Here is an 11,742-nt window from a genome sequence, read left to right on the forward strand (position 1 = left end):
CCCCAATTTTAACTATTACGTCATGGTTGTAAGGTACCGCCATCTGCTAACTGATTCTAAACTGTTCTAACCTATAGCACCCCATGTTATGACGAACTTTTTCTCTTCAAAACCACGTATCATCATATCACTTTCAGCTTCATTGATATCAGTATCACATTCTTCTTCATCATTGTTTTCATATTTTTCGCCACTTTTAATCATTTAAAAGTTTAGTGGTAACTATATATACCACAATCGGCAACAGTACGTGATATCGCTTAAAGAGCACTTTTGGAATGTCAGTGTTCTCTAAAGAGTACACCGTAATGATAATAGGTGTTATTTCAAAGAATGATTATTATTGGCCAGTCCATGTCTGTCTGGGAAGAGAGGTCGATGTTGGAAAACATTGTGACTTGAACATCTTTGGAATCTCTGGTGTACTCCAGAGAGAAAACCATAAGAGATTAGACCACTTGAAGACGTAGGTGTAGATGGGAGGATAATATTGAAACGACTCTTAAATAAATAGTGTTTTAAAGTGTTTACCGGATACATATTGCTCAGAGCAGAGTCCATTGGCAGTAAAAAATACAGAATTTATTAAAGAGTTGATCGACTGTTTGCTTCAAAAAAAGAACTCGGTTCCATGAGATTAGTTAATATCTGTATTCTTGAATAAATTTTTAAGCAGTATATTGTATCACCCTGGACAACGGAGCGCCTGTAAACGTTTATTAGCTTTGCCTAGATAGAAATCATGATTCCCCTGCGTAATGTCTCCACTGTTAACTACCTTTCTTGGTAGTGGATTTGTATCTGCAATAAATTTACCTCAAGGCCGATGAGGTATTTAGTTTTGTAAAGAAGGAATTTGGAAACTTGAATTTCATGGAGTGAAATTACCGTTTCCTAAATAGTATATGAGGTTCCCACAGCGGTGATTTTGAAGATGGTTGTCTTCTGGGTCGTAGCGCTGTGTAGTCTGGTAGAAGTTTACGGACGTTTCGGAGCTCCTTGCTGCCTCCATCATCAGGGCGGATCATCGCCCTGATGATGGAGGCAGCTTCTACCAGACTACGTGGCGCTACAACCCAGAAGACAGCCATCTTAGTTACCAGTTCCTGATCAAACCACACTGTCCCTTCCGGAGGGATTGGAGATTACCTCCACTTAACTGCGGGGGCGAGATATAAATACACTTTGTTGGTCGCACAAAAATAACCGAGTACATCATTTCTTAGCGCGATACGTCGTGCATGCGGGTGTATATGAAGACAGTTGAAGGGTGTGTGTGGAGTGGTTGTTTGTTTCTGTTATGTCATCTTCCGCCCACATTCTCGGTCTGCGCGGAGGTACTGACAGGGCTTAGTGGAATACATTGGACAGTTCATATATTTATTCAGCTGGATCTCAGTATTCGCATCCTCCTTAACAGTTTATGTATTTAACAGCCATTGGTACAAGTCGTCTTCTTCTGGGATGTTGCGTCGTGTAGTCTCGTAGAAATTTATCGAATTTACATGATTCGTTACTGCCTTCATCATTAAGGCAATTGCCTCTGAGTATCACTGAAACGTCGGTCAGTTTTATTTTTGTGATCGGAAACAAACATGAGATCACGCGGATGAAACTTTTTGACGAATATGATTGCACTTTGTCTTAGCCGAGTGGTTGGCAATCCTTTGTATTCAGAAGGCCCCGAATTCAAGTATCGGCTTGGAGACAGGCAATCCTGGCCGACGTTTCGTTGTTTTCGGTATTCCATCAGGCACATGTGCCGTAAGTTAGTCTGCGGCCCCTACGTGGTTCATTAATTGTCCTGTCATTAATGTCTGGAAGTAGAACTCGCACCGAGTGATGATTTGAAAAGGATATGGAAGAAATCGGTCGTGGCCTGATAGAAAGATACTATCCCTGCATACGAGGTGCGATCGGAAAGTTTACAGACTGTGTCAATAGCGGGCGAACCGGATGTAGTACGAGCTTCTGCCGCTAGGGGGTGCGGCCTACATTCATAGTGAATCAGTGTGCCAGCCGGCATCATCGAATTAGCATTTATTTCTTAGTTACGGGCGTTTTGGTAGTGCATTACACCGACCCTCCTGCGATTTCGGAATGGCGTGTGCATCAAATTTTGCCAAAGACTCGCCAAAACGGCTACGGAAACCTATGAAATGCTAAAGTAAGCATTTGGGGAGTCCGCAATGGGTCGTGCACAAACTTTTGTGTGGCATTCACGTTTTAAAAATGGCCGAACCTCTGTCGATGATGACGAGCGTTCTGGACGACCATCTTCGAGCACAACGCCCGAAAATGTTACGAAGATTCGGCAGGCCATTCACGAAGATCGACGTCGTACCATCAACGACTTGTGCGACATTGTTGGGATAGGCTATGGGACCTGTCAGCTGATTCTAAAGGAAGAACTCCACATGCGACGCATCCTGTCTGAGAACCAGAAGCAGAATCGACTTCTCGTTTGTCAGGAGCTCAAAGATCTTGCAAGAACCGACCCCAACTTCCTTTCTAAGCTCCGTGTGACTTCTTCCTCTTCCCAAAGATGAAAATTCAGCTAAAGGGAAGGAGATTTGAGACGATAGAAGAGATTCAGGCAGAATCGCAGATGGTGCTTGACGGGCTGACAAAGAAAGATTTCCAGGGATGCTTCCAGGCTTGGCAGCGGCGCTGGGATCGTTGTGTTCACTCCCAGGGGAACTACTTCGAGGGTGATGGATGAATTTAATACCTGAGATAAGTGTACGGGTTTTTATACGCGCAGTCTAGAAACTTTCCGATCGCACCTCGTATGTCTGGAGAGACTGATGGAGAACGCACATACAAAGCAGGAGTGCTATCCGCTCGTCTGCCGTTCTGCCCCCCACTCGAGTGTCAAGCTCATTTTTTATCTGTTTCCTCTCTCATCCCTTATAAGGACACGCCAGGTTCCAGCATCCGTAGTAGTAGGATATATTTGTCTTAGATTTAACAGTCCTGTCGATGTTTAGGGTTTCCACTTGCACGTATTTGGAAGATCACCGGTTCAAGTCTTTGCCGGAGAAACGGCAAAGGCTGTCATGACCTTTCTCAGTTCCCTGAGTCATACTGTGGAGTCTGCTTTTAAATCTGCCAGTACTCACAGCTCGAAAAGATTTTTCCATGAACGAATAACGCAAACACACGCAGGAAGGTGTAGCCACAAGTACACTCTGGAGGTAAAATGTAGAGAATCCGGCACTGAATATAAAGGCAGGTGGCATCTAAATGTTTCCACTGTGCTTAAAAGAGTTAACTCAGTTTAGTTGGGATGCATATGAAGGCTGAACTGCGTCATGGATTCCTGTGAATGAGTTTCTAAAAATATCGCAGTCTTAAAGATATTGGATTAGGTACGCAAGAAAAGTGATGGAGACCCTGACCACTGACTTTAAAGAATGCTTTCAGCAGGCTCATATGCTCACCAAATCCTGAAGTTTTAAACAAAAGCTATAGCATAATAGGACACAAGCCCCAGCTACGTTAATCGATGATTCAGATAACCTCGTCTGCTTTGTAAGTTTTGAAGTCCAAGCCTCAAAGTTTCGGACCGTCACCATATTAGTAATTGTTAATTTACGAACAATTTTTATAACATAATTTGTAGATATGTTTATTATCTGGCGTTATATCAGATTTCCGATGCTTAAATCCATTGGTTTATTAGTAACAACTGTTAACTGTCATCTAAAGAAATTAATTTATCAGGCCCCCCATATTATTGTACATGTTACAAAAAGTTACCGCAACAGAAATAGCGTATTTTTAATGTCTGCCACAGTACATCATTAAGTGGCACCAGTTTAGCTCCCACCTCAGAAGTTCGCACTCTTGTCATGTTATTACCAATTGTAAGAAATTATAAAATACAAAGTTGGACTGTCCTCCAATGGAGTGTAGCTCATATCAAGTTTTGTGAATATCAGTCACTTGTTTCAAAGAGGATTGTAACCTTGGAAGTCATTCCCTCTTTCCCCCTTAATGAAGGAAGGGTTTGGGTAGGAGTAGGTAGGCAAAAAAAAACAACTTGGTGTACAAAGAATTTGTAACTTTTATTTTATAATTTTTCCACATGTAAAATAGTTAACACCCAACCTCCTATCCAATGGGTACTGAGGTCCTTTCCCGGGGGTAAAGCCAGCCGGGGCGTGATGCCGACCACTCACCCCCATCTAGTGCCGAGGTCAAGAAAGAGAGGAGCTATACCTCCATTGCCCCCAAGCGCCTACATGGCGTATAGTGGGACAAATTTACTTTACTGAGAGAGCATTGTTAAATAAACTATCATTAATGCCTGTCCATTCTACATGCCATGCCCATCAAACCTCCATGATTTAATAGCTCTAAGATGGCTGAGATAAGGTATAGCTTGTATAATTCATGGGGGAGTGAATGTAGTTGGAGCGAACAGCAATTACAGGGGACATACCATGAATGTCTGTAAATTTCCAGTGCAACTTTTACTTTAAGGCACTCCCCCCTGTCTTCTAATGAGCCACACGTGTGTTCTTGACAGGAAGCAGGAAATGCCCTCTTTTTTGTGTCTTTCAAGATACAAGGGAGTTTTGGAATGCGAGTTCCTCCCCACGTCTAGACTCACCTATTGTATTTATAACCGTTCTCTTAGTTACATTAGCCGAACAGGACTCGTTCTTTAAATACACCTGACGTTGGTACTATCTTGTGGTCCATGAATGCAAGTTGCATCATTGTCAGGACTACGTTTAAAAATTATATCATTACATTAATATATTCTCATTTCTCCTGTATTTTAACAGGTAGGTTGTGACTCTTAAGAACCTCTTCTTCTTCTATGGCTCTCCGGTCCATATTCGGTCCATGGCCTCCTCAATTCTCCTCTTCCATTCGGTCCACTGTTAGGTCTGTCTGTCCAAGGCTTTGATCGAGGTTTCAAAACGTCTTCCTTTCTATGGTGCAAGGTTGTTAGCCTTGCGACCAACCCCCAACCTGGAGGACCAGGGTACCTGTCTTAGTCTGACCTCTCCCCTTCGACCAATCTGGCTAGGGAGGTCCTACCAGTAGCTATGCTACCGCCAGCATAGGAGGTGACTATTAGGGTAGTAATGTAGTGGAAGGCTGAATAATAGGACATTGTTTTAAGGATATTACCTGGATTGAATTACCACAGTACTATGATGAATGGTGTTTATTGGCATAGCCTGAAGGCGTAAAACCTCCGAGTACAAAGTACGCCTACTTATCACAAGCTCAAATAGACAAATTGGCTCTGTCATTAATAATCTAAGAATACTATAGATGCGTGTTTATCGAGGTGTGATTACTGACATCATATATCTAGGTAAGAAATGTGTATCATGCTTGAATATATTTAAAATGCTGATAAAATGCTATTTTATAGGCATATATTTTCTATAATAAGATATGCAAGTTAAAGAATATAATATGAAAATATTCTATACGAATAATATTCTGAGGTATAGCAAAATGATTTTGGTGTTCCTGTGACGTCAGTTAATTAACATGTTTCATATACCAACATGAAAGAATGTTTAGGTCAAGTGTTCCTCTTCTGTAGGCCCATCCAGAAACCACCTTCGACAGAAATGTTGAATCCCTTCTGTGTTAACTTGATAGGCATTGGGGTTTTGGCCACAACTCTCAGGTTGAACTGCGACAGCAGGTGAACCAGCACTGTTTTGACTTCCATGAGAGCGAAGCGGTTGCCTGGAACACAAAACCACCACTATTTAACCCTTTATGGCTCAATGGTACCGCCTGCATTTATGTAACTTTATACTTAGCGCACATAGTGTGCATACAGGTTGTTTGTTTTCACAATATGTAGCAATTGTTTCTCTAGGCAGCATTAACCAATTAATCTTTGCAATGGGGATGTGTTATGTTTCCTTTGAGAGAGAAATTGAATTAGATTATTTTATGTTTCAAAGGGTTAAGAAAATGAAGTAGCTTCATCATCTTAGTTCACCTGCCTTCAGCATGCTAAAGTTCCACCAGTAGCTCTTGGGGTCACTGAGGTACTCAAGCCCCATGACCACGACAAGGTGCAGGTATCCTCAACGTATAAAATAAGGTGGACTGAGAACAAATTGACCTCATATTCTAGTATCAAATTTGTTTCTTGACACAAGTGGGGCCAAATAATCATGAGAATTACTCACCAATACAGCTTCTTGGGCCTATTCCAAAAGGCATGTATGTCGAAGCGTTTATGTTATGCTTGTTTTCATCACTGAAGCGCTCAGGATCGAAGCGCTCGGGATCGGGGTAATATTTGGGGTCACGGTGAACTGCTAATAAGGGGATAAAGATGTTGTCGCCAATATGCAGTTCGAGGGGAGGGTCAGTTTTCAGCGTGTAGTTTCGAGTGCAAACTCGTTCCACGGCGCTGCCTGGTGGATACAGCCTGAGAGTTTCTGTGAATTTGAAAGTAAATCATCTTGTATGGTGAAACCTGGATGAAATGGAATCATTCTCATGTAGAATGTTTTCTTTGGTTTTGTGAATATGAAGAGAAAATAAAATATGAAATCTCTAATAAATGGAGATTTTAATGAAAAAGTATGTTTGAATATTTGTTCCTTTCTTCTCATGGAAGAAGACGAAAGACTACATGTAGTTTGTGTACACAGTTAGTGATGATTTTTCCCACCTGACACAACCATGTCGAGGTACTTCATACTGTGGACTGCCTCATATGTGAATTTTCCATCGTGCTTCTGTAGAGTCTCATCAATCTCCTCTTGAAGTCGACTCTGTATCTCAGGGTAGACTGCCAGCTGGTGGGAAACGAAGGACATAAGCGTGGAAGTTGTGTCGAAGCCCCCCAGGAAGAACAGGAGGGCTTGAGCAATAATGTCTTCATCATCCAGTTCTGTGGGAAAAAATATCAGTTTGCCTTTTGAATAAATCCTGAATGATTGCAATTTGGCAGTTCAAGGTTCAAGACAAGAGACAGATCCTGCAACTTTGCTTGGTTCAAGACGTGAGATGACATACGTGTCTTGGTGTTGCCCTTGTGATTCTCTTCAGAGTTCTCATCATGCAAAGTTCCCTTCTTAGCTTGCATAAGCAGATGTAACATGTCTGGTCTCACGATGCCTTCTCGTTCTCGCGTCGCAATCGTGTCGGTTACCAGTGTCCTGAAGAAATTTGTAATCTTTCCAGGTACTAGGTTAATGCCCAGCAACTGAAAAAAAAAAAAAACATAACAAACGTGTGTCGTTCAGTCAGTTAAGGTGGCATTAGCTTAGATTTCTTAAGCCATTATTCGTTAATCACTGATATGTTCTTATGTCGGTTGACAGACAAAAATGTTGTCATCTTCTGTTCAGTATCTAAACACAGAGATTTAGTTTTTATATGTTTTATCTTTATCAAATTTTAGGTTTTTTAATCCATTCATATAAACCTGTATTATTTTTTAATCAAACAATTAACTTATCCAAGTAGAACCTACTCTCCAGCCCTGAGCCAGTTCAAACAATACACAATGTGTTCCTGGGCTTGCTTGCTGCTCAAGAACCAGCGAACATTAATATATTCCTCCAGGTTGGAGGGTTGATCGCAAGGCTAACAACCTTGCACCGTAAAAAGGAAGATGTTTCGAAACCTCGATCAAAGCCTCCGACAGACGGACCTAACAGAGGACCGAATGGAAGAGGAGAATTGAGGCGGCCATGGACCGAATACGGACTGGAGAGCCATACAAGAAGAAGAAGAAGTTCTAGTAAAATCTGTCGACACATTCAAAATCTGGTTAAGATCAGACAGAGTGATACTTCCAGATACATTAATTTTTTGTGCTTCCTTCCATAATAATTCACACACAAGCTGGATATCATACAACATTATTTGAAGCTACGCACAAGAATGGTTTGTTAGCAGAAACATTGTGCTGACCTTCATGACCTGTGGTATTGCCAAGAATAAAAACCATTTGTATGAACCAAAATTGGTGGCTTCTTGTCCCAGCACATAAAATTCATTTTTCGGGTGTTTCAGCGAGTCCACACAAATTCCAAATGCTGTGGAGGCAATGACGTCGTTGGTGGATCTTGTAAACAGGTCCTTCATTTCCAGAATCAGCAATTCTCCTTCTGGAAAAGTGGAAAATGTTTTAGTGCTTCTCTTTGCACTGATGGAGGGGTAACATTAAAATGGATCTTAGGGTCGGAGGGCATCGATTGGATTTATTGAGCTCAGGAAAGAAACCAGTGGCAGTGAACATAGGTCCAAGCCACTTGCAGCTTCTCAAGGACGACTCTGCTCCATGGAGTTAGATTTACCTTTCTTAATTGCGCAGTTGTTTTCCTGTGGCTGTTGGTAGCACTGCTCTAGGAAGTCTACCAACTGTTGGCAGCAGTCTGACACCAACACAAACATTATTTTCATCTTACTGGATGTGAAAGCAGGACTCAGTATGGACCTCATGTCCTTCCAGCGCTGACCTGCAGAGTCAATTAATTCAAGTAACCAAAAACAAAAATATTTGCAGAGTACAAATAGGATATAATCCCTTGAAATTTTACAGACTAATTCAATAGTAGTAAATGTCTATTAGACTAAAATATGAATAGACTGGTGTATTTTCCATATAACGTTTTTAACAATTCCATTAATTTTATTGTAATTTATAACAAAGTCCCCCCCCCCTTTTTAGTTTTATGGGGCATCAATATTAATTTCAAAAGTGCGTTTTGCTACGGATTTACCGATATTATCCAGTAGTGGGAATTACATTTTGGATTCTGAAGCCCCCGATTTTGAGAATTACGGTGATGGGAAATATGGTACGTGTTATTGATAACTGCTCACTAACATAGATTCTCTGACCATAATTAGACCTCCTGCATCAGCGTTTACTACGCTCCCATGCGTCTTATGCTTAAAACTGAGAGAGATGACGTGACAGAGACGTAGGTGGATTTATCTGTACTCACCCTTAAGCATAATAAGTCCCTTTGACCATACTTTTTCTTTGCTTTCCATGTATACTGTTCGGTGGTCTGTAAAATAGTCGAAGTCTTTCATAGCGACGGCTTTGATAAGTTCAGGATCTGTCAGGAGAACGACAGGTTGCCGAAACATGAACACCACACCGTAAGGGCGACCTTTGAATTTCTCGTACCATCCCAACATCAAGTCAAAGAGGGATTCGTTCTTTAATACTGATGGACCCATACTTCCGATGAATGGAAGAGGTTTGAGGTGTGGTATATCTCGTCTTGTGAAACGACCGTATGTATTCGTCCCCCAGAAATACAGTAGTACTCCTGCCGCGAGGAGAAGTAGGATCCAGTTCGACAGGATCGACGTCCAGTCGAGATTAACCATCGTGCGTGTCTGGTATTCTTTTTCTGTTGAGAAAAACAGAGACGAAGTATTAAAATTAATCGTCGGTACATTTTTAAGGCAGCGCATGAAATCACCACTAAAGACAGATGTGTAACACGTAACCAACAGCCGAAGGACGAAAGGCGTGTTCTTTCTCGCCGCCGTGAGAACGTGAACTCATATTTTTTGGATGTGGTATAAATTTAACGAAATACAAGGAGAATAAGATATTCTTGCATGCAGTGTAATATCTGTACTGTTATTAGTTTTGTAAACAGCAGAAGATAAACTGTACATTCTCCTCCTTTGATAATCACTGTCAACAAAATATGTCTTCTAGTTCAGATTCGCTGATTAGGACGGCCTCCGTATGTCCACACACGATAGCAAAAACCACAGACACGTGTAGGATTTTTTGTTGGCATCTTTGTCTCTACGTGGTAGAATTAGCCTTGGACCGCGCGGCCACTGTGAGATGGTCTGAAAAATGGATTTGGATTTTCAATTGAAAGAACGTCCGAAAGAATGCATTTGGGAAATGTATGGAAACTATTCTTATATTTTATCTAGTCTCGCTCATTTGATGCTGAAATGTCCAAAAGTACATTCGCGGGAAAGAATATCATTGCGAAATATGTTTTCATTCTTGAAGAGTTTTTCGTTCTAGGGCGTAGCCGAACTTACTGCAAAACGCAGTTCGTCACACGCACTCACTCGTTCTGACTCAGCGTAGAAGAACGTGAAGGCCATGGAATGTGATGTAATGCAAATAAATGAAACTTCATGGTGGAGCAGAATCGGCCTATAGAAGATAATACTCGCCAAACTTGTCAAGAAATGGCTCGCCTTTTATGGAACATTAACGTTCATTACATTGTTCTAAAACTGCGCACTACAAGACACACACCTCACATGCAAATACACCGGAAGTCGAAGATTTCTGTCTTCTGGGTTATTGCGCTGTGTAGTCTGGTCGATGTTAACCAACGTTTCAGAGGTCATACTGCCTTGATGACGGAGGCAGTATGACCTCTGAAACGTTGGTTAACATCGACCAGACTACACAGCGCAATAACCCAGAAGACAGAAATCTTCATATTCACCGCTGTGAGAACCTCAAGTCTTACACACCGGAAGTCCTCAACGCGTGTCGAAATTTTTGTCTGGTTTTGAAGTTAAAGAGAACATTTGAACCATTAATATTTTTTATTACATAGGATATAATAGCGAACATTGAAAATAAAAACAGTGCTACCGAACGTCGTGATCGAGTAGTTATCACTCCTTCGTGTTCGGGAGGTCCCGGGTTCAGATCTTGAAATTCCTCAGTCCCTCCAGGCAACTACGAGGATAGCACCTTAAATTTGGCTTCCTTCCACATCCTTTCCAAGTCATGATTCACAATCATTCGACGTGATATAATCTGAGCTGCTGAAAAACCGACGTTAAAACTATAAATAAACAAATACAGAGCTGTGCAGTGACTTCGAACTTACACTAACCATTGTTAAATATACGTCAAAAAATTCTTTAAAATAAAATTTGCTTATTTTAACCCATTAAAACCCAGTACTGTGTGTTTCACCTTCCTTAACAAGCAGTAACTTCTCTTGTTGCCCGTAGAATGTATTTATGGATTTTGTATTGTTCTCAGAGTAAACAGCTAATTCATTTCCCCCCAACAACATTAACCACCTGAAGTCTTTGCAACAGGAAAGCAGGTATTATGAGTTCTGCCTGGAATTCATTACGAGTCCTTTGTGAGTGATTTCAAAAGTTAAAACTGAATTTTGTGTAAGGGGAAATTCTAGTGACGTGTAATATTCAAAATCGAAAATACATTTTCTGACATCTTAGATATCCCATACAAAATTTAATCTAAATCCACCGAGTGGTTCTGGGAATGAAACGTGTGAACAGACGGAGGTCAGTTTGAATCTTCGAGTGCATAAAATGTAATTCACAGGGTTTACTGATTGGTACATGCACGTGAAACAATGAACATTTTTGGAAATCCCACCCGAGAGATAACCTTGTTACATGTTACGTAATTCTTACACTTACTGTTTGGATTGTCTGCGCTTCCTCACAGTCAGATGTCCGCTCGATGTATCTGCCCCACCGTAAATTGCATCATTTATTTAATCAGTCAGATGGGTTACATAAGGACGCGACAGAACTGCCACCTGTTGTCACTATAGTTGAACCGAATGTTTTAGGCGTCATCTGGTTACTTTAACGCCGCTGTCACTAGCTCAGACGGGTCCAGTTGCAGGGCGATAAATGAATTAGAACGGTTTGGAAGGAAGCGGTTACAGTCTTGACCTCAACGTAGTATCCAAGAATTTGGCAAAACGTGTTTGATAAAATGTGAAAAACCCAGGATTA

General features: G+C 41.2%; 1 protein-coding gene across 2 annotated transcripts; it reads right to left on the reverse strand.

Moving 5' to 3' along the window:
* Positions 1–5,170: 5,170 nt before the first annotated feature.
* LOC110829154 (cytochrome P450 9e2-like) lies at positions 5,171–11,569 on the reverse strand. 2 transcript variants are annotated; one of them, XM_022062594.2, is made up of 8 exons: positions 11,419–11,569; positions 8,961–9,377; positions 8,307–8,468; positions 7,921–8,117; positions 7,018–7,207; positions 6,671–6,892; positions 6,180–6,434; positions 5,171–5,724 (listed from the first exon to the last, which is right to left on the reverse strand). In XM_022062594.2, the coding sequence occupies exons 2-8, from the start codon at positions 9,352–9,354 to the stop codon at positions 5,555–5,557; spliced, it is 1,590 nt and encodes a 529-aa protein (XP_021918286.1). In that variant the 5' UTR covers positions 9,355–9,377; positions 11,419–11,569; the 3' UTR covers positions 5,171–5,554. The 2 variants fall into 2 exon arrangements, with proteins under 2 accessions (XP_021918286.1, XP_021918287.1); XM_022062595.2 differs by lacking the exon at positions 11,419–11,569 and adding an exon at positions 10,610–10,758.
* Positions 11,570–11,742: the final 173 nt, after the last annotated feature.

The sequence above is a fragment of the Zootermopsis nevadensis genome, unplaced genomic scaffold (genome assembly GCF_977971745.1).
Source record: "Zootermopsis nevadensis isolate Lab colony 2312 unplaced genomic scaffold, Znev_1.0 Znev_ptg000004l, whole genome shotgun sequence".
In the NCBI taxonomy this organism is placed as follows: Eukaryota; Metazoa; Arthropoda; class Insecta; order Blattodea; family Termopsidae; genus Zootermopsis; species Zootermopsis nevadensis.

Excerpts from the sequence above, each read along its gene's own strand:
- LOC110829154 (XM_022062594.2), bottom strand. The coding sequence starts at position 9,354 with ATGGTTAATCTCGACTGGACGTCGATCCTGTCGAACTGGATCCTACTT. Across the intron at positions 8,118-8,306 it reads CAACTGCGCAATTAAGAAAG|AAGGAGAATTGCTGATTCTG; the intron begins GTAAATCTAACT and ends CCACTTTTCCAG. Across the intron at positions 6,435-6,670 it reads CCTCGACATGGTTGTGTCAG|AAACTCTCAGGCTGTATCCA; the intron begins GTGGGAAAAATC and ends TCAAATTCACAG.